Source organism: Columba livia, chromosome 3, assembly GCF_036013475.1.
Source record: "Columba livia isolate bColLiv1 breed racing homer chromosome 3, bColLiv1.pat.W.v2, whole genome shotgun sequence".
Classification (NCBI taxonomy): domain Eukaryota; kingdom Metazoa; phylum Chordata; class Aves; order Columbiformes; family Columbidae; genus Columba; species Columba livia.
The window spans coordinates 91,444,597-91,466,387 of record NC_088604.1 but is presented as its reverse complement, the minus strand read 5'-3'; the positions used below and the strand labels follow the sequence as shown (position 1 = coordinate 91,466,387).

The window sequence follows — 21,791 nt, the reverse complement described above, 5'->3', positions numbered from 1 at the left end:
CTGGTCTATCCCTGCTGATATGTATGAATCATGGCAGTAGTTATAGGATGCCACATAATGTCATTCCTTTGTATGTTTTTCCAAAAGCAAGGAAATTGCACATAACAAGTTAGAAGCATCTGATGAGCACTATAGAAAAGCCTGTAAAGAAATTAATCATTCTGCCTTCAGAACAGAGCTGGAATCATGTGCAGTAAACAAGTTTTTTAAGGCTATGCATCGAATAAAAAGGGCAAAAATAAAATATTGAATGGCTGCTAGCTAAGTGATTTTGTCCTGTGTATAGAATGAAAGTGTCCTTATGGAGAACTTAAGACGGTTTATGCAACTGAAGATACAATGTAAAAAGTGGTAAATTCTGCATCTCCTTGAGGCCATCAGAAGACTCGATGCCTTTCTGAAATGTATGTATTAGCCAAGTACTAGCTGTACTGTTATTAACAATACAAGTTCTTGAGCACAATATGTTCAGTCCTCCTACCAGAGGGAAGTGTGTCTTGGATTATGCAAGAGGCCAAACTAGATGATCAGCTAGTTCCAAGTGGCTTGAAACTAAGCAAGACACATACACAGGCAGCTGAAGTCAAATTCACACATGCTGTTTCAGTGCTGGTCTCCCCAAACATCTGAGTACCTAGTTTTGCCACTGTAGTCATAACTGTTGTGGATGTGTAATAATTTAGGGAAAGAGGGTCTGGTTGAGAGAATTACTGTTTGACTTGGTGCAATTGCCATCCAACTGACCTGGTCCACTTTAAGGGAAAACTCTTGCTGTAGACAGTGCAGATTCTCCCTGGTGTATCAGCATCAATTAGCAAAGTAGTCATGTCTCTTCCCATGGGCTTTTAGAACTGGGTTGTCAAAGGTATATTTGGAAAATTCCAACCTGAAGAGCATTGCTGGCTTTAAATGAAGGGCACAGATCTAGCAATGAATGAGTCCATCGGGTGTCCATAACTTCACTTTTACACAGGGTAGAGTCACCACCATAATGGCTGTGTTTTACCATGACTGTAGGGTGTTTACAACAGCTGTCACGTCAGTGTGCTTTCCATATCCAGTGTACTGCCAAGGGGAGGAGAAGGGCTGCGGTGCTGAGAGCATCTGATGGGGTGGGTAGCACACTCCGCTTCATCCCAGGGGCTCTGGCAGCCGGTGTCCAGTACTGTGGTTAGCAAACCACAGGCACGTTGGAAATGCCACATAGTTGTGCTGCTTCTTGCTAGCGCTTGCAGTTTATAAGTGATGCCACAGGATCCTTACACCTGTATTAAGACTCCACCAATGGCCTTTGCAAAGTAAATACTGCTGGCTAATACCTTATCTAAGGAAGCACGTTTGTTGAGGGGTTCTGTTTTCACTTGGAAAAACCACATAGAATCAGTTTTTGGGACTATTGGGAATGTACTTATGTACCAAAATACTCCTGGTAATGTATGGAGCTACTCCTTTGGTTGAACAACTGTTTGCTGCCAGAAACAACTAGCTTGGCTTGGCCCACAGTAACTGTACATACCGTAAGACCACAGCTCTCTTCAGGAAACACAACTTGCTGGGGGATTTTTTTCCACATTTCTCCTCGTTCTGTCTCACATATTTCTGTCTTCCCTTCCTTCGCTAGAACAGCTCTGTTTTTCTCCTTCCTTTCCACAGGCTCCCTCTGGGGCCTGCTTGCAAAGACCATAGAGCACTTCTCCCTCCTGGGGGGCTGATGGAGTTGCCACTGAGTAGGTATCTTCACTGGTCCAGAAACAAGAGTTTAGCTCCTGTCCCTTGTCTTGCACTGTAAGTAGTCAGCCATGCCAGGTGCTGATCTCTGACAGCACATTTCTCAACCAAATAACCACAGCTTGCTTCTTTCAGTATGTACCAAATTTGGTTATATAACATCACAATATACACAGCTTTGAGACACTGATAAACAAAACTTGACATGTACCCAACCAAGTCAGAAAATACAACATAAGCTGGGGCAGATGACACCTCCTTGTAAAGTGATACACAAATCCACCTACCTGTGTATCATGGGAGAAAGACATTGAAATTTCTTCTTTCCCAGCCACAGTGAATGCAGCACCATCCTCAGATTTGATTCAGAGGAGAAAATCAATGCCAGCATGTTGGATGTGACTCTTACAGCTCCATACGTAATAGTGCAAGATAAACAAAAAATATACTGCAATATTCAGAAGACTCTCACCCAGCATGTATTTCACGTAACACTTTGCCGAGTTAGAGCAATTCTTGACACGTTTTAGTTCAGGAGAGAAGAAAGAGAATTGTGTATTTATAAGGAAAAGAAATGGGCACTCTCATCTCTGTCGCTATGCCAGATTTAATGAAAGTAACAAAAAATACCATCAAAACAAAGAAAAAAATTTGCTTGATTCATACTTGAGTCTTATTGATTGCAGCAGAAGATTGTGATGCTTCCTCACTTCTCTTGAAGGCTGGGACAAGGATGATAAGGTTGTTATCAGAATGCCATGTAGCTGTCTGCACTGCATCGTTCCTATGCTTGATAGTGAAACAAAGTGAAATACATGTTGGGTTTTGTTTGGTGAGTTTTGTGAAGGTTTAAATTGGAAAGTAGTCTTGATAATGTATCTCTGTATTGCATTGTAATCTCATAAATGGATGGAAAACATAATCTATAGAAAATGTATTTGATTTGTTCCATAATCAAGTCAAATTGAATATACAGGCAACACGGGTTGTGCTAATCATGAGAGTTCTGTGTTTTCTTAGAGAGACTCTTGTCTCCACCACAAAACATAAGATTGGCAGACACACCAAGGTCTTTACAGTCACATAGTACCCCCCAACTGAAGCTGGAAAAACAAGCTTCCCACTCACCTAGGTTTAAATCACCTGAGCTGGGCCAACAAATTGGCTGTAGGCTGTTTTGTGGCCCATGTTTTCTGAGATGAATATAGATTTTGGCCTTTCCTCAGGAAGGCCTGGTTAGTTTTTGGAGAAGGTCCTTTGGCAAATGCAATTTGGGAGGTATCAGCCATGTAGCAGAATCATGGAATGGTTGAGGTTGGAAGGGATCTTGGGAGATCATGTAGTCCAACCCCTGGCTCAAGCAGGTTCAGCTAGAGCAAGGTACCCAGGACTGTGTCCAGCTGGGGTTTGAATATCTCCAAGGATGGAGATGCCACAACCTCTCTGGGCAGCCTGTTGCAGTGTTTAATCACCCTTAAATAAACAAAGCTTTTTTTGCAAGTTTAAATGGAATTTCTTCTGTTTCAGTTTGTGCCCATCTAGTCACTGGTTACCACTGAGAAGAGTCTGGCTTCATCTTCTTTACACTTTACCATCAGTTATTTAACAATATCGGTAAGGTCCTGCCTGAGACTCCTCCAGGCTGAATAGTCCCAGCCTTCTCCTTGTACAACAGATGCTCCAGTCCCTTAATGATCTCAGTGGCCCTTTGCTGGACTCTCCCCAGTATGTCCACGTCCCCTTGTAGTGGGGAGCCCAGCAGCCCAGGGCACTGTTAGCTGCCTTGGTGCAAGGGCACATTGCTGGTTGTCCACCATGTCCTTTTCTGCAAAGCTGCCTTCCCATCCAGTCGTCCCTCCAAGTGACTCTGAAGCTAATAGCAGGAATTTTTCCTGCAAGTAGATACTAAACATAGCATTGGCATGGCTGTCCTGGGTCAGACGAGAGGTTCAACTGGTCCTTCTCTCCAACAGCAGCATAAGTGCGTGCCTAGGAAAGAATTAAAGCAGAGCAAGCATATGTGGTACTTCTAAGGTTATGATTTAGCACAGGGGCATCTTGAAGTAGACGTTGATTGTGCTTGCTTAGTAATTCACACCTGAGTTCTCCTTCGTGAACTTGTGTGGTGTTGAACCTGTGTCAGCTTTCAGCATTCACAGTACCCTTCGGGAAAGAGACCTGCAGCTCTGCTTTGTGCTGTACAAAAAACTGCTGAATTTGTGTTCTTGATGAGCTCTTCCTAGCCACACTGATGCAACTTGTTCTGATTTTGGAAGATACAGCACACCACTGATTCTTATTCAGCCCCCTTCGCATTCCTGATTTTGTAGATATCTATCACCAAACCAGTCCCATTCCTTTTGTTATTGTTGTTGCCTCTCTCTGAACTTCTTACAGTTCTTTTTAAGGTGGGAAGGCTAGAGCAAACAATGCACTTACCAAAAAAATTAGGCAGTGTTGTAGATTCAGTGTTAAAAATCCTCACTGCCCCATGTTCTTCTGCTCATATAATTATTATGTGTATATATATATATATATATATTAATGCAAGTACAATGTTCTATTTCAAATGTTTTGTATTAACCTGATCTCATTATCTCTGCTCTGTTTCCATCTCCTTGTGCCTGTAGGGGCTCAGTTTTTTCTGAACAGTCAGCATCTCTAATGAATGGACTGTGATTTATAGTAGAGATGAGCAGTGTGACGGTGTTGTTTCGGGTCCTTGCAGAGATGTCAGAGTCCCAGCCTGTGAATACAACACAGCCAGCAAGCATGCAGTTCTAGTCTTTGATACACATTCTTGATTCTGCTTGCCGGAGACTCCCCTTTAGCTGCTGGAACACAAATTTCCATCTGCTGGTAGTGCTAGAAGCTGAAGAGCTTGATTGAGAACAGGTTTTTGTACAGATTATGTTCCTTCTGCCTAAAATAAGTACATTGCTTTTGATTAGAGAGTTTAAAAACTATATGATGCTTTGTTTAAATCTGCTACTGCTCTTAATTGTTCAGCTGGATGCAAGGGCTGAATAAAGAGAAAGAGCCTTTACAAAGAGTCTTGGACTGTTTAATTTGGCCTTCATTGTGTAGTTAGGATGCAATTTCATGTTCATTTTAGTAGAAGAGTCAACCTATTGTCTCTAGACTTGCACTTGGTAACATCAGGATAATTTGAAGACTACAGTTTCCACTGATTAGAACATGGAAATGAATTATTTCTGTTCATTTATTTGATTTTACCTCACAGTATGGTGCATGCATTCTTGTTTTCAAAGGCATCCATTCACATAATAAAAACATGGCTTGATTGCTTAATATTTTCAAGGATGACATGCGTTACTTCCTTGGGGATTTGTTTCATGCTGCCACGAAGTAATTATATAAATCATGGGGCAGATTCTCAGCATGGGTAAATTATCATAGCTCATCACACCAAGGTCTGTATGTCTTGTAAGGTAGCTACAGCCCTAATTAAAAGCATTTTTACCTTGAAAGCTGAAGTTAGAATGCTTTCTGTGCTTAAACGTGGGAACAAAATAGCATAGTTTTTATATTAATAGAGTTATTTATCATTTAAAAAGCTTCTTTATGTCTGTAGTTTGTCCAGTTGTTTGCTATTTCGTAGATAAGTATTGTGTGGTCTGTTGCCATTTTCTAGTGATATTTCTTGCTCATTTTTATTTTATCTTGTTTACAAAGAATTTAACGTCACAATTAAAATGCTTTGTCCTGTAGTTAAGACAACTATGCATTTGTCCGAAGTGTAATTAGGTGGCTAATTGTATCTAGGGACACAATGAGTGACCTGTTTTTATCTGTTCTGGAGATACTTCTTCCTAGCTGTCTTTGATGCTCCCCTTGCTCCTGTTTTGGCAAATGTGATAAGCAGAGTTGGGGACTGAGTAATTTTGATTAAGTGGACACTTGTACTTTTGTGGTACTAAGAATATATTTCATTATTACAGCTACTACCTAAACAAATAAAGGAAATATTTGAGAAATTACTGAGAAAAAAAAAAAAAAAGCCTTTAAAAATAGGGTTACTTGTTTTTTGTTTCTTATATTCATGTGTACATTGAGTTCATTACTTTAAATACTTTTAGATGGTATCAGATATGTTTATTATTTATTTTTATTATCCAGGATTTCTGTATGTAAAACCTTCAAGAGAGAGGGTTATTTTAAGCTTTTGATGTATGTATTGGCTGTAGTTTTTAATTACATTGTGTCTGTGTGACCCTAGGTCGGTGTGGCTTCTGAGTTATAGTACGGTAAAATGCATGGAAATAGAAAAATGTTTGTCAAAACACTTCAGATTGGTGCTTTACTTCTGTTGTGCAGCAGGGTGGGTCCTTCCTCTTCCATGGAACAAAGTGCAACTGGGTCATTCTCCATGGAAGGCAACAGGCTGGAGAGGCTCAGGTTTGCAGAGCTTAATTAGTATCTGTGCATATAGACAGGAGCTCTGTAAGCACAAAATCTTATTTATTCTAATTAAATGTGTAGATTCCTATGGTGCTTTTATTCATTTGGGGTTTTGGACCACAAATTATTTGGGGCAAAGTACTGCAGCTGTTCAGCACAAATGATGTGCTTTACAGCTCTGAGTCCCCTTATGTCCCTAAAATGTAAGTAGCGGCGGAAACATTATTGTGGTGGCATTTAGGAGACAGAACTGGGACCTATTTCTTCCTCTTGCAAGGATTTATTTTCATTAGATGAGCTTGCCTTTGTGTTGTGCCTTGCCCTCCATTGCATTGATAAGTGTTACAGCAGCACCGTGAAGGACAGAGTAAACAGAAGCAAATATGGGTCTGAGGACTTCCTAGCACAGCCCTCTGCTCTTCCTGGGGATAAGATATGACAACGCCTGCAAAAAATAGCTTTTTGCAAGGGGGGAGGAAGGGTGTTTCCTTTCTCTGACAGTGAATGTATCCTTCTGCTCTGCAAATTTAGTGCAAGCAGAACATCTTTGTAGCAGTACCAGTTCTGCAGTTTCCCCTGGTGAGAAGGGGGTTGGATTTTTAAGAGAGAGATGACAGATCTAAAGGTAGAAAACACATTCAAGTAGACAGTCGTTACAAGCCTTTCCAAAAATGGAGCAACCTTGAACAAAGTGCCTTTTTATTTTTTTATTTTTTTTTCTTAATTAAGCAAGTAATCGTGACAGCCAACAGGAGATTCTAGCAGCCCAAAGGAAGACAGTGACGTATTCCGTGATGCAGCTGGAGAGCTACAGACTCTGGGACTCTCTTAGGTCTGCCTAATATGGAGCATACAAGAAAACACTGGAAGGGTGTATTTGCTAAGTCCTAGTCTCCAGCAGGATATTTTTGGACTACTGTCGTAGTACAAAACATTTAAACAGTTTAGTCCACCCCACAAGTTTTCCCTCAGTGTGGGGAAAACCCTATAAGCTGTTAGCAATGTTTTCTCTCTTCTTTTTTTCTGTTCAATACACTGCATTTCTTCAGTACATTTGGAGAACAGGTAACTGGTGATATATAGGTGTATAAGAGAGAAGGGGAGGGGAAGGAATTAGAAAGGATATAAAAGAGACAGCAAAAAGCACGGACTGTTACTTACTCTAAAATACCAAGGTAAAGCACTGACCACTCAGAGGCAGTTAAAATCACATCTTTTCCATTAGCCATTCAACAGGTGGTTTCTACTTTTTTTTGTCCCTCTCTGTCTTGTAGATTTCTGCAGGAGATTAACGCAACCTTGAATTGCCCTAGAAGGCTCTTTCAATGCTATTTATTTGCTGTTTTATCCGAGAAAGGTAAAATTCAGTACAAATAATCTGAAGGTCTGACTTAGGTCAGAAGCTTGTTCCAGAGGTGCTGAAGGAGTGCCTGTAAACAACAGAACAAACAATCCAGGACCAAGAAATTGGGAGGAGCTCCTTAGCACTTTGGAAAATTCAACTCCTGAAACAGGGACTTAAAACAGGTTTCCTGTTCGTTCTTTGTGACATCTAAACTTGTGCATTTTTTACGTGTTGAAAACACTCCTCTTGCTCTTTCATCTCATCCTTCTTGATGCTTCTATAAAGCTCCAGCCTATCAATGAGCTGCTATTTAATATTGCTAACATGACTTTTGCATATCTTTTTGCCGAAGTACTCAAGAGAGAGGAGCCCAAGCTGGAAAAAGAGGAGAACAAAAAACCCAAGCTGCCCATGATGGTCAGGGATGAGCAAGAGAGACCTTGACTTGTCAGGATAGCAAAACAAAGACTGGGAAGGGGTGCATGTGCTGTCTGCATGTATGTGTGGAAACAAATAGCAAATGCTGTGGGGAGAAAAAAAAGCTGTATCAACTAAAGGATGCAATGTTATCTACTGTAAATTGGTGCTGGAGGTTAAAAAAGGGCTCCTGGCCATGGGTACAGAGAAGTTGTGGAGCAGCCTTCCAGGAGGAGATGTGGGAAGAACAAACTTGTGCTGGAGCTTGGTGAATTTACGAGGCAGGGGGCAGCCCAGAAGGTCCCTGGAAATAGGACTTAACCAAACCCAAACCAGTTCTTGCCCATCCTGGCGTGCAGGTTGCCCTGCCCAGACTGCCAGTGTCTGAATTCATATTGTCCTCACATGTGACCTGAAACCCAGCATGTCTGGCTAAAAATGTCTTGTAGGCCCACCTGCGGTCCTGCCTTCCTATTTCGTTTTTCTGTTGAAGAACTTCTATTCCCAGAAGTATTTTGTAATTATCTTTAGTTTTATTATTTTATAAATTAGATGTGGAGTTTGAATGTTTGTAGGGCTTCCCTGGAACAGAGCCCTGACCTCCATTTTATATATATATTTTTAATGAGCTGTCAGGCGTCTTGTGTGTGTCATAGAGTGGGATGATGGATGTAGCTGGACTCAGGAGAGTTACATTGAAATTCTCTTAAAAATAAGCAGCATTGTGGCAGCTCAGCTCTATTGACAATAACGTCAAGTCAGGTTTGATAGCACAGTTCCTTATTGAATGAATCCACCCCGTAGGAAACAGTATGACCTTCCTGTGTGTGTGCTCAAGACAAAAAAAAAAAATCAATGTTAATCCCTTGGGAGGAAAAATATAAGATTAACAGAACAGTTGAGTGAATCTAATGAGAGTCAGGTGGCAAGAATGTTAATTTGGAAAGAGATGCTCCTGTGAGCTGTCTGAAGGTATAACACAGTAGTTTCCATATATCACCAAATGCCATGTATTTTCCTTAGATACGTATCTGCAAGACCTAACTTAATGGATTTCCAACTCTTCTGTATGGCATCCTGAAGAACAGTGGGATTTTCAAGCTAATGACCTCTCAGTGGGGAGATTTATGAGCAGTGTGGTTAGCTGAACCTTTCCTCCGTCAGGAAGGGCACAGACTGGAGACAGTCGTTGGGTGCAGCTTACCAGCTGGGAGCTGCTTAATCAGAAGCAGGTTTGAGCATCTTTGTCCTGTGGTTGCTTTCTGGAGTCATGCAGTTCACTGGTATTGTCAAATATAATATTTGCCTAAATCGGTCCTCATTACTAGTATTTTTGGAAGTCGCGTGGGTAGTAATTTTTCTGTTGTGCATTACTTAATAGCCATCGGCTTTGTAAGAAATAAGCAAAACAATGGGCTTTTATTCTCCCTTTTTGTTTCTGAGAGTCTGAAGTGGCAATTCCGTTTTAAGTGCTTTTAAGTCATAGGTGAAAATTCGTGTTGCCGAGTTCTCAGCCTTTAGCACAGGCAGATGAGTTGGTTGCTCTCTCCACCTGTTCCCCAGAGAGAGGGACTTCTCCAAACCCTTTTTGTTAGGCTACTGCTCTGTATTGCCTTGTGGAAGAGTCTAGCTCCATTCTTCCCCTGAAGATGGAGGCAGACTGCAATTGAAGTGGGTGCCTGTATTTGTAGATCACATACCTCTTTAAATTAGTCACATGAGACAGTTGAATATCTCCTAGTGCATGGCCTGAGGCAGGAGCTGAGTTAAAATTGCATTGACTTGCTCCAGAGAAATTACTGCGTTGATGTTTTAATATTTAGCCCCCTTCTTCTCTCATTGCTTGTCTTCACCTGTTCATTCATTCATTTTAATACAAAGAGTAGGCCCATAAAAACATCAGTTTTTTCGGTTGCGTCATTTGCTGGGCTATATCTGCTTTCCGAGATTGTCACTAGCATAAGAGACTGCAAATAAAAATCAACTGGAACACAAATGGCAGCATCTCAGGAGTACCAGCCTGTAGAGTGGAGGTTGTTTATGCTTTTATTCGCCAGCATTGACTAAACAAAGATAAGAACATAAATGCCGTAGCAGAGCTTCCCAAACAGGATTAGGAGGGTGATAGGAGCTAGCACTTAGCATTGCAGTAATAGATGCCAATGTGGAAGAGACGTCACTGCTGGCTGCTCCTCTTACATCCTAAGAGCGAAGCAATAAAAGAAGAGACAGGTCTGTGGAGCTCTGTGAGGTTTGCTGCTTTATTCAGGATCATTAATCTTTTAGGATTTGATTCATCAGGTTTGTACTGTGTGAGCTTTGCTTTGATTCCCTCAAAATCCAAATTGCGGTTCAAGTGACTCTGAAGGAGGGATGGACTTTGTGAGCCTTAGTGAGTTTTACAACAAACCGGGCAAGCTCAATATAAGCTCTGAATTGAGTGGGGAACAGGCCTCCAAGTCAGCTAATTTTGAATGTCAACATGCACGGTACAAGGCTAATTGAGATACACAAAAACTGCCATGTGCCTTTTTAATTGCTTTTAGACAAGATATACACTATTTGAGTCAGCTTGGTGGTGTTCCAGCTGATGGAAGTGTTGATGATACCTGACACCGGTGATGATATTAAGTGCACTTAATGTCTTAGCGCACATGTCATGAAGCACACTGGAATCATAGAATTCAGGTGAGAAAGAACCTTTCCTCTGGAGGTCGTCTTGTCCCACCTCCAGTTCACAGTGGAGCCAGCTTAAAATATATAGAGCAGATTGCTCAGGACTGTGTCCAGCTGAGCTTTGAGTATTTCCTGGGATGGAGATTCTGCCACCGCTCAGGGCCCATGTTCTGACACTGCACCACTCCTTGTGAATAATTTCATCTAAATAGCTAACCAACCAGAATTTCCCTTGACATACCTTAATCTGTTGCACCTCTGAGAAAAGTTTGGTCCCTTCTTGTTTTCGTTCACCCATTACATAGCTGAAGATGACAATTGGATATCTCCTTAGCCTGGAGATGGAAAGCCTGAATAAGTGCTCCTCTCTCAGACTCTTCGTAATATCATGGTCCCCCCCCAAGCTGTCTCAGTGGCCCTTCACCTGCCCTTTTCCAGCTTGTCATCATCTTTCGAGTACTGGAGAACCCCAGACTGGTGACAGTGCTCCAGATCTCTGTCATATAGGAGGAAATAACTACTTCACTCTGCTGTGATGCATTATCTAGCGCAGCACAGTATGCCATCAGCCTTCAGCGCGGCACAACTGCCCTGCTGACTCCTGCTCAGTGGTTGTCCACCAGCATCCCCAGCTCCTTCTCTGCAGAGCTGCTTTTCTCCGGTTGATGTCCACCCTGGACAGTTGTTATTCCATCCCAGGTGCAAGGTGTCACTGTTCAGCAAATGCAGTTCTGCCTAGGGCTCTAGGGAGACTGGGGCACTGAAGTCACGAGCAAGACCTGTGGTCTCTGAGGACCAGAGGTGAATCACACATCATGATTGCTTACAGCAAGTAAGACTTTTACACTCAGAATAAGTAAAAGATTAAGTTGGGTCAGTGCTTAAATAAAACACACAGCTGCTGTCTCTGAGTTATGCTGAGATTTTGATATCAACACTGAAGGGCCCTTTGTACAGAAAGCCACACCATGTTCAGGGTTTTTTTTCCACATTGTAGACAATAAGGAAAAATATTGCCAAGGCACGTGAACAAAAGCAGAGAAACATGGTAAAGTCAGGCTTGTTGGGAAATCGCTAGTCATTGGAAAGCTGTTGGAGTAAGACACCTTGGGTAAGAGGGACCCTGATGTGACTTTGTGATTTTACGCTTTCAGTGTTTGTTTGCAAACAGCCGAGCTGGAATGGTTCTGGAATCCTCTGTGACCTGCAGCAAGGAAGTAAATGTGTGTCTGTGTGTACACACACACGTTTGTGCACCTCAGAGCTACAGTGTCAGCTGGTTTTAGAGGCTTAAATTTGGTTATGAAGCCCTAGATGGGAGGAGCTTCTCCTGCACCAGCTGAGCATCCTTTTCAACACCCCAGGGTAGAATGGAATAAGAAACTGAAGAGCCAGATTCTCAAGAGGACTTTCCTTGTGGAACTAACCAGGCCAGGGCAGGAGGAGTCTAATTTGTTGGAGGAGTGAGGCCTACATTTGTAAGCGGTTTGTGATTCTAGAGCGAGCAGGGTGGGAGGCTGAGCTGGTACCTGGGAACCACTGCCCATGGGAACCACTCTCCTATGTCTGAGGCTGCTAATCCTGGGGGTCTTGGAAAGCTGCTACTTGGTTATTAGCACCTCAAACACCATTTGCCATTCAGTGGTAAACCTATCCTTGTGGACTCTGTCTCTGCTTGTGTTACAAGCAACAGCTCCCCCTTCTTCTCCACAGCCTGTAAAGCCAATCTGTGTGTTGCAGACCTTAACAACTGCATCAAACACAACACGAACCAGCACTAGAGGGGCTGTGCACAGTTGAAATATAACACTTGTTCAGCACATTTGCATGAAATATACCAGCCCGGCCAAACCTAATTGGTAGCGAAGGATGAACTATGAATTGCATTTAAAATCAATTCTCAAGCAGCTCTGAGATTGTGATTATTTTTTTTAAACAAGGAGAAAGGTTAGCTTCGTCCTTATGTAAATATTCCTTTACAGAATCAACTGGGTTGGAAAAGACCTCAGAGATCATCGAGTCCAACCCTTGGTCCAACTCTAGTCCGTTTACTAGATCATGGCACTAAGTGCCATGTCCAATCTCAGTTTAAAAACCTCCAGGGACGGCGAGTCCACCACCTCCCTGGGCAGGCCATTCCAATGCCTGACCACTCTCTCTGTAAAGAATTTCTTTCTAATATCCAGCCTAAATTTCCCCTGGCAGAGTTTAAGCCATGCCCCCTTGTCCTATTGCTGACTGCCTGGGAGAAGAGACCAATCCCCACCTGGCTATAACTTCCCTTCAGGTAGTTCTAGAGAGTGATGAGGTCACCTCTAAGCCTCCTCTTCTCTAGACTGAACAACCCCAGCTCCCTCAGCCTCTCCCCATAGGTCTTGTGTTCAAGTCCCTTCACCAGTCGTGTTGCTCCTTGGGGCAGCGTTCCCCAGAACAGCTAGTGGTGAGCAGGTTTGGCACTTCTGTGGGATTGTATGGTTTTTAATAAGAGAGAACTATTATTCCCTTGCATCTAAACAAAATCTCTAGAATTTCTGAACTTCTAGTTACAGTAATTTTTGTGCCAGATTGACAGGCAGTGGTATTTTCTCTTTGAGGCTGTCACTTGCAGCTTGGCAGAGCACAGGAGTGACTAACACTGACAAATGAATCTAAGTCAAATTAAATAAATGCCACAGTAAAGCATTTCTCAAGTCATATATGACCCCGTACTGCATTGTGAGGCTCAAACTTGATGTTGTAGGGGTGTGTAGACTTGTTAGCATACAGCCATACCCCACAGCTTTTAAATCTTTTCTGAACTGAGATGGTACATGAGGATAGTTCAGGACAGGCAGCTGCAGGTAACAAGCAGATCTAAGTTGTCTTTATGGCTTCAGTAAGAGTAAGAGACTGCACATATTTCATGCACATTAAGAGCAAAATTGCTGGCAGTATCTTCAGCACCGGTTTCATGGACCATTTGGTATCCTGTTTGCCTGAAAAGTGTCTTGCTTTGAAAGCCAGAAAAGTAAATAAATGTAGAGAGAGACTGATAAAACCCACAAGCCCTGGAGATTTCCAGGCTTCAGGAGCAGAAACCCCCACCTCAGGATTCCTTGCTGCTGTTCCTAGAATACCACAGATCCATCGAACAAGCAACCTTGAAAGCTCAGAACTGCTTTTCACTAATGATAAATGATTGTGCAAGTATTTGAGATGTGTTAATTTCATATGTCTGCAGCTTTAAGTTATTTTTCTTTTAAGATCACCACAGTCACCAGCAGTTAGAAGATTTTCTCAGCTCATAGATTTTGTATTCTCTGAGAAATTCTCTGTTATGTATTATTATTGGCTGATGCAGCAAATCAGACAGAGGTGGAAGCATATACCATTTTAACTAATCTCTTACTTTGAATAGTAAATGAAGAACAATCGAAGGAAATGGTTTGGAAGTAACCCATTGTTTGAAAGCAGCTTTCCCAAACGAGCAAATATGAAATAGCAGTTTTGAAAATAGCAGCACCACAAAGTAAAAATGGCATATATGTGAGATCCTTGAGCCAAAAGGCAAGCCTATTTTTTATAAATTTATTTTTAGCTTGGTCAGCTGTACTAAGTGATTTTATCAATGTGTAACTAGTCTCTGGAATAAGAATGCTCACATAATGTAGTGTCAATGCAGGCAGATATGACAAGTCATGATATATACATGTAGCAGCACAACTCCCATCAAATCAAATTCTTACAACTGAAATTCTGTAAATTGATTGAATCTTTACAGTCTTGTACTACTCAATTTCACTCTCACAAGCTGGCATCAAACAGGGACAGAAGAGCAGCCGTGTTGGAACTGCAGCCCTGCTATTTTTGCATACTTTGAACTAGGCAACGTTCAAACTTTTTCCATCTCAGTGGTCATAGAGCCTGTCACAGTGTGAGAAGAACCAGAGGGACTGCTGCTCTGCATCTCCTGGTAGGAGAGGGCTCCTTTTAGAAGAGACTTCCCTTGCTCAGATAGCACAGAGCTGATGGTGGAAGGTGCAGCCTTTCAATTAAAATAAATTATGATGGCTTTGAGGTGTCTGTGGCAGCATATCCCGGTGCTTGGGACAAGGAACAAACAAATATGCTGTGCCTTTGGCACTGCCTAGGCTTTAGATGTTAGATAGGCCTTGTTGTTTCCAGGGAGGGCGGTTAGGGAAGCAGTTTTGTAGGGGTGGATGCCACCCCCTTCCCCAAGTGGCTACCACTGCTACCTATAACTTTGACAAGCCCAAGTAACTGTTCTTAAACATTAATGCTTCTCACTTACTGCACACAGTGCGGGAACCTGGTGCTTCCACAGATTCTCCAGGTTGTTGGGAGATCAGCACTTCAAGGGGTAAATCAGGGAAGGGATTAAAAGTAACTGTGCCAAACAAAGCCGCCGTGTTGCTGGTAATCCCCACCTGAAGAAGAAGAGGTAAGAAAGGCCTTGAAAGCGACTGGCTTTCTGCTTTTCTGTACATCTCAAGTGCCACTGCAGGTGCTGTTACACCGCGTGCAACCGGCCAGCAGCGGTTGCGCTCAGCAGCCCTGGGCTCCACAGCCAAGGAGAGGGTATTGGCCAAGCAGCAAGTCCAGCCCGTTAAAGAGGGTGAGGGAAAGCCATGGGAGGATTTTTATTAGATACTGCTGTTCAAAAATTTGAGGGCAGTTCCAACACCCAGACAGGATACTTTTTTTTTTTTTTATTATTATATAATGGAATGAAACTGTGCAGCAAGTACAATCTAAACATGACCTGCTATGGCTTCCTTCCTGTGCATTGCGATACACTGCATTGTGGGGCTGTTTTATCAGCAACAGAGCATGGGTTTGTATTCAACGTTTTCCCTGTTATCCTCCATACCACCACTACCCCTAAATCAATATTCACACCGTGCCCTTGGTACGAGTATCTTATGCGAGTCCTGTCTGGCATTATTTTACCTCGCAAGTGATTTTGTGAATCAGTTTGCCCAGCCAGACCCTCAAGTACACCTCTGCAGAGTGGTTTTCAGCCTGAGCAAAGCTAGTGCCTGAGCAAGAGTGAAGAAAAAAGAAAAAAAGCCCATTTTCAGACTTTTCCAAAGTCACACAGACTTCTCATGAAGAGACTCCTGCAGCTGTCCGTCAGAGCTAGCCAGCAGCAGAGACTGGAAGCAGAATGGAGTCTGGGGGAGGGATTTCATTTCCCTACTGGGCCAGATCCTCCAAACAGTGAGGCCAAGTGAGTAAAAGCAAAAGATGTGTTAACTGAAGCGAGCTGAACTGTTCCTTCATCAGTGCCCGAGGCTCTCTCAGTTCATAATGCATTTAATTCTGTCATTTTGGGCCCTAATCCTGCACTGGTTGTAGGAGGGTGAATTTCTCCACCCATACCTTAGTCCATCAAAAAACCCGGACCTTAACATAATGAAAGCCGACCTAGTTACTCTGAATTTTTGTTTAAACCAAGCCTGAACAAAGGTGTTACTACTTAAGTTGAAGCTCCAGTTTAAAAAAATAATTAATATCCAGTATTGCACATGATAACTCTAGATCCTAGTTATGCTATGTGCTAAAAAAACCCACAAAATGGAGATGATGTTGAAAATCCTCAACTAGCCTCACCCCATTAAAACTACTGAAATTGTGCTAACATGTCCTCGCTGGAGCTCTAGCCAAGGGTTTAAGGGGTCCATGTTTGTTTAAAGTTGTCTCCAGACTACCTGAAACTACAGGCCCAGCATCTCTGCAGAGCCCTTGGGCATTGTTTTTATTTGTTTTCATCTGTGCATGAATTTCTTTGAAAATACCCAGCAGAGCAATAAGACGGGATTGTTTTTAATCTTTAGAGATGATAGCATGCTGTTATGCATCAAGGACACTCAAAAACAAAGCATCAGATAAACTGTACCAGGAGATTTTATTTTTTTTTACCTCCGGGCTTTTCCGAAAATAAAACGCATTCTACATGGAGCTTGCTCTTGATGAGACGTCTATAGATTCGGTTTGTCATCCCAGAAGCATTAACGCCACCGTGTTCAGACGATTTACATGTGTGCGTGTGTGAAAATGCAGCTGGATTCTGCCGGTGCTCAGCGCCCCAGGGGCAGGCGGTCATTATCGCCGTGGGGACAGCTGGGACCTGGCCTTGAGCCAACACCTTGCTGATTGCAATCACAAAATTTTCATGATACAGAGTGGATTTTACATCCCCTTCTCTGGGAGGGGGTGGCTGAAGTCAAGAGGTTTATGCCCTACTGCCGTCCGAGTTTAGAACTAGCCAGTGTATTTTTTGTGTTAGGCTGGACAGCACAGCGGACAAAAGAGCACCTTCTGCCGCTCACGTTTCAAATGATATTAGCAACAACTATTTATGTAGCTGCAAACCTGTAATTTCTCTGGTTTGAGATCTCTTCAGCAGTATCCTTCCCTGCCTGAATGAAGGAGGTTATAAAACACAGTAATTATAAATCTCATTGACTGCCTTGCATTCAAGGGCGTGTTCCCCCCGAGCGCTGCTGTGGAGAGTGTTACCCAGGAGACTGTCCTGTACAATCCAAAACAGAATTATTCTGACCCACTGAGCTTGTTGGAGGGGAGAACATTTGGGATGCTGACCTGCTGCCACAGCACAGTAAATGCATTTTTCTCATTTCACAGCAGGGCAACGCCACAGCACAACAAGGCAAATGCATTCAAGTATTCTTTTGAGGCATGACTTACATCTCACTGATGAGCGCTGGCTCCCTAAAGATGCAGAAAGGGAGCCCAGGACAGCAGTCACAAACCAGAAGTCCTGCTGGCTGTCCATACAATTTCAGCAGCTTTTTTTGAAGGTTTGGTAGTTTTAGACCTTTCCAGGCAAAACCATAAATACCTCAGACAATATAACACAATATCAATAAACCCCTTTCTTAAAACGTTCGAGTCGGGTTGTGCTTGTAACACAGGCTAAAAAGCACTTAATAAGTGACAGCTGGCTGTTCTGCCTTGCACTACTAACCACAGCATGCCTCAGTACCATCGACCTGATTGTAGTCAGGATCTGTGCGGGTACTTTCTTCAGTCGTGAGGGGCTTATTGTCATTATCAGTCATGATGCCCCACAGTCAAGAAACTACACAGAGCCTTGTAAATCCCCCACCCTCGCAAGAAGGCTGTAAAACTTGAGCAGTCTGTCTTATGCAAAAGAAAAACAAAAAAAAAGAGGGAAGGAAAAAAAAGCAAAAGCACTTCCTAGAACAGTAGCAAGCACAAAACAGGGCTGTTGCCATCCATTTTCTCAATTAGTGTCAGCGCACACAAGGAGCGCGAATCTCCGTGGCAGCCCCGGCAGTTGCATCCTCTGCGCTGAAGGAGAGGGAGGCGAGGTGCAGAGCAGTCGCTCCCAGCAGGTATGCAAACCATTCGAGATTAATTAGAAACATCCTGCTGAACATGTAAATGTTTTGCAAGTGCACCATCCCCATCAGGGAGCTGCTGTTGGAGTCTGTTTCCTTGAGTCTTTGACACAAGACCTGAGGATGCCCATCTCCCTCACGGGCTCTCCAGGGCTCCCCAGACACACGAGCGCTGGACTCGTGTCGTGCTGCTGCACGGCGGGTGTTTTCCACATTGCTGCCTCCCTGGACGTCTCAAAGGCACAGGCTGGTTCATTTAACGTATCCAAGCTTGTTCCTCCTGGCACAGAGGCAGAGCTACCTCATTGAAGTGAAAGGGCTTTGCTAGATTTGGGGATGGATGCAGTGCAGTTATTCTGCTCTGTAAATATCCTCTTTGCTCCATATGGATTAAAAAGACTTCACAGTGTTTGTGATTTTTTGTTGTTGTTGTTATATCTGTGGCCAGCACTGAAATGTATCTGATGCATACATTTCTGTGTGATTGCAGGAGCTACCCAGTTCATTATATTTAGGCAGCTGAGTTTTTTCACTGTTTTGCTGAAAATCATGGGAGATTGATTTTTACCCTCTTTTCTGATGCTCTAATGTTTTTCCGCTGGCAGTTCTCAAGATAATTCATTTTTCTCTCCTCCAAATACAGTATCCATCATTAGACTACTGCCAAACTATATAACCAGCCAAATAACTGGTCTGTAGCACAGACAGCTCTGGTGCCATCTAAACAAGAGATACGCTACAGAAGTCTTCAGTTAATTCAAACTTAGTTCAGGTTACTAGTCATTAGAAGTCATCCCCTTACCTGTTGTCTCTGGAGAGGTTGCAGCCATTTTTTCCGTTCTCTTCAATTAAGTGATGGGCTCCTCCATGCAAAGGAGGTATGCAGATGCTTTGTGAAATCACATGTATGGTTTTTATAGATAGCAGGCTGTCTAGAGTCAATCCTATAATAAAAAAAAAGAATTAGCTATTCCTCCCCACACATGGATTTAGACAGCACCATAACCATACTGCTCTAACATCATTCGGAGCCCTTGTAGGGCCATGTACCTCCCCAGCTGACAGCTCCTATGGTGCTCCTGTAGGAGTGAGGACTTCTCTAAATGGTAAAGTGCAACTAGGTATTTCTGCTGATGAACCAATTCTCTATAAATCCCGTGGGCTTGTATTTATATAAGAACATTGGCACCTTTTCTCAGGATACTTACATTGCTTCTCAAACTAAAATGCAAGTATTAGACTATAAAGCTAAACACCTTAATCACGTGCAAACAAAACCAATTGTGGACTGCTATATTTTGGCTGAACATTCTGATCTCAAATATCCATCTATAAAAGAGCGTCATATCACTTTGGAGTTTTAAACAGTTACAGAAATGTAGCCAGATCCAGACAAAATATGCTTGGTGCCTGGATGAGGTTTTTTTCATGCTTGCCTTCCAGAAAGATGGCTGCAGTGGAAGTGTCTGGTGTGATTATCACATCACAGTTAGCAGTTGTTTCTCTGCTGACAGATGTCCGCATCAGAAAGCACTGATTGTCTCTGTTGTTAGCAGTTTTAGAGATACCATAATCAAGTAGCTTAGACCATCTCCAAGAGATATTGTCCTTTTCACCAGAAGTGCAGCCTCATTGCCTAGGTTCATGCTGGGGAAAGTCAGATTGCGGAATACAGCAGATGATTATGTGAAAGTTTAAGCCCTTTTTCCCAGTACAGAATTAAAAATTGCAGTTATTTCTGTGGATAGGTCTATTATTCAGGATAGATGAGAAGGCTGTATTTCAGCATTTTGCTTGCTAATGAACTGTTTCAACAATGAAGCGACATGCAGTGTGCACACATCACATTGGTGGCGTTGCTCATCTGGGACTGGTAAGAAGCAAGAGAAGGAAAAAGGAAGAATTTGTAAACAAGGTGAGAACAACTTCGCATGAACACATTCTGGTGAACAAAGTTCACAGATTCTCTTACTGCACAGCTATAGCATGGAGCATGTCTCAAAAGAAAGCTTCTTAAACTGTGACAGACAAAATAATATTCTTGAGATAATTCGGGGGGGGGGGAGTAGCTGGTTTACATTAGTGCTGAAAAGAATGCAGTGCAAACAGTGACCTAAATTAATATTTCTGCCTGTAATCCAGAGGCCTGTCCTCTAGCCGTTCCCTCCCGCAGTCCACTGAAGTTAAACTGAGTCCTTGTGAGAGGGATTTTTTGCCTGAGGTAGGATTGCAGAATGATGTGCTGTGCCTGGCAGTGCAGTTTTGAAACATTTGCTAACAGGCAAAGGTCTGTGGGAGCAGACATGAGACTGGCAGGTGGGATTTGATAGCAGAGATTTTGTGCAGCTGCCAAAATATCACAACCCAGATGCTGGAGCTGAACACATGCCGCCTGATAGGAATGGTGTTCTGGGGAAAAGAGGAAGCTGGCAAGTGTCCGTCAGAAGAATTTGATTCTGAGTCCAGTGCTGCTTCACATCGTCCTTCCCCTGGGGTCAGACAAGTCACAGCACTGTCTGTGCATCAGTAACTGGCTGGGCATGGAGTTGTACTGCATTTTTTCATTATGCTGTACCCAGGAAGTACCTCACCAAGTCATACTCCTCTTTGCCTCTCCAGAAGCTTATTTAAATCCCCTATTTGTCATCTGCTTTTCATTATCTTTCTCTCTTTCTTCTCTGCATGAGCTATCTTTTCTGAGCCCCCTGTTCCTCTCATACATTCATTCTGCAATGTACATTTTTATTGCCGCTCCTCAGAGACCACATTCTTCCCAAGACACTGATCTTCCTTACTCTTTTCTCCATCCCTGCTCTGTTGGAGATCAGTTCCCTCTCTGAAAAGCACCAGCAAAGAGAGAGAGCAAGCATGCATGTGTTGAAACAAAGGCAAGCACAGCAGCAAACCAGCCACCTTTTACCTTTCCACAGTCACCCTGATCCATAGGTAACGAGGACTAGCACTGTGTGCAGGCGCTGAGGGCACCCACAGACTGACTGGTGGCTGACATGCTCCCACACCCTGCTATGAAAGATCTGGGCAAAGCCAGCAACCTGCAAACCAGGCCAAGCACTTCACCCTGTCTGCCCAAAGGAGGAATTTCCTAAAAATACATGTCCTGACATACCACTGAGCCACATGGCACAGTGAGTGCAATCCTATTTTCAGCCCGCTCTGCAGGGTGACATAGCTAGTTACACCTCCTCCCAAAAATGGCACGTCAGCGGCGCAACACTTGCTGGTGGACCAGCAGCGCAGCCTCCTGCGGGTTGGTGCTCTCCGCTGGAATTCCCCGTCAAGTCATCACACGCTCACCGTGCACGAGGCTGAGGTTGCAGGCAGCATCCTCTGTCATGCTGCCTGTACTGGGGACAGCTGCTTTCTGCCCGCCGGTGGTACGCTGCAAGCCCCAGATCAGTGGGTTGTGGGCTGGGTAGGAGACAGAGTCCAAAACTAATTCCAGTGTGACCCTAAGAGAAGCTTTCTCAATGGATATTATGCTTGTCTGGCATGTACCTCTTGCAGCTCCACCAAGCAGGACAAGGTAAAGCACCATTTGGCTTTTGGAGACGATTGGTAGCCTCTTTCCAAGCCATGGCTGGTTAACAGATTCTGTTTTCCCAACTCTGAGGCTTATTGCAGAATCCCAGGAATGTTCCTGCGCTTCAGATATCCCAAAATAACTGCTCTAAGCTCTCCTTGGGGAAAAGCAATCCTTAGAGCAGCCTCTTAACTCAAATTTTTCAGTTGAAGCAGCTGAGCTTGAGGGAGAGAGCTTGTCTTTGCCTCTAGCTACTGGCTCCTGCAGGAGAATT

General features: G+C 43.2%; 1 protein-coding gene across 6 annotated transcripts in view; it reads left to right on the top strand.

Annotated features, from left to right (window-relative positions):
• Window positions 1-21,791, top strand: part of TTC7A (tetratricopeptide repeat domain 7A) — a 176,053-nt gene that overhangs the window by 138,484 nt on the left and 15,778 nt on the right. Inside the window, exon 20 of one of the 6 annotated variants that reach the window (XM_065059766.1) lies at window positions 1,654-5,040. The exons of the other annotated variants lie outside the window; for them this stretch is intronic. Coding sequence (XP_064915838.1) covers window positions 1,654-1,686 — 33 coding nt within the window. The 3' untranslated portion in view covers window positions 1,687-5,040. Of the gene's footprint in view, window positions 1-1,653; window positions 5,041-21,791 lie in introns of those variants that run through there. 6 annotated transcript variants of the gene reach the window in all.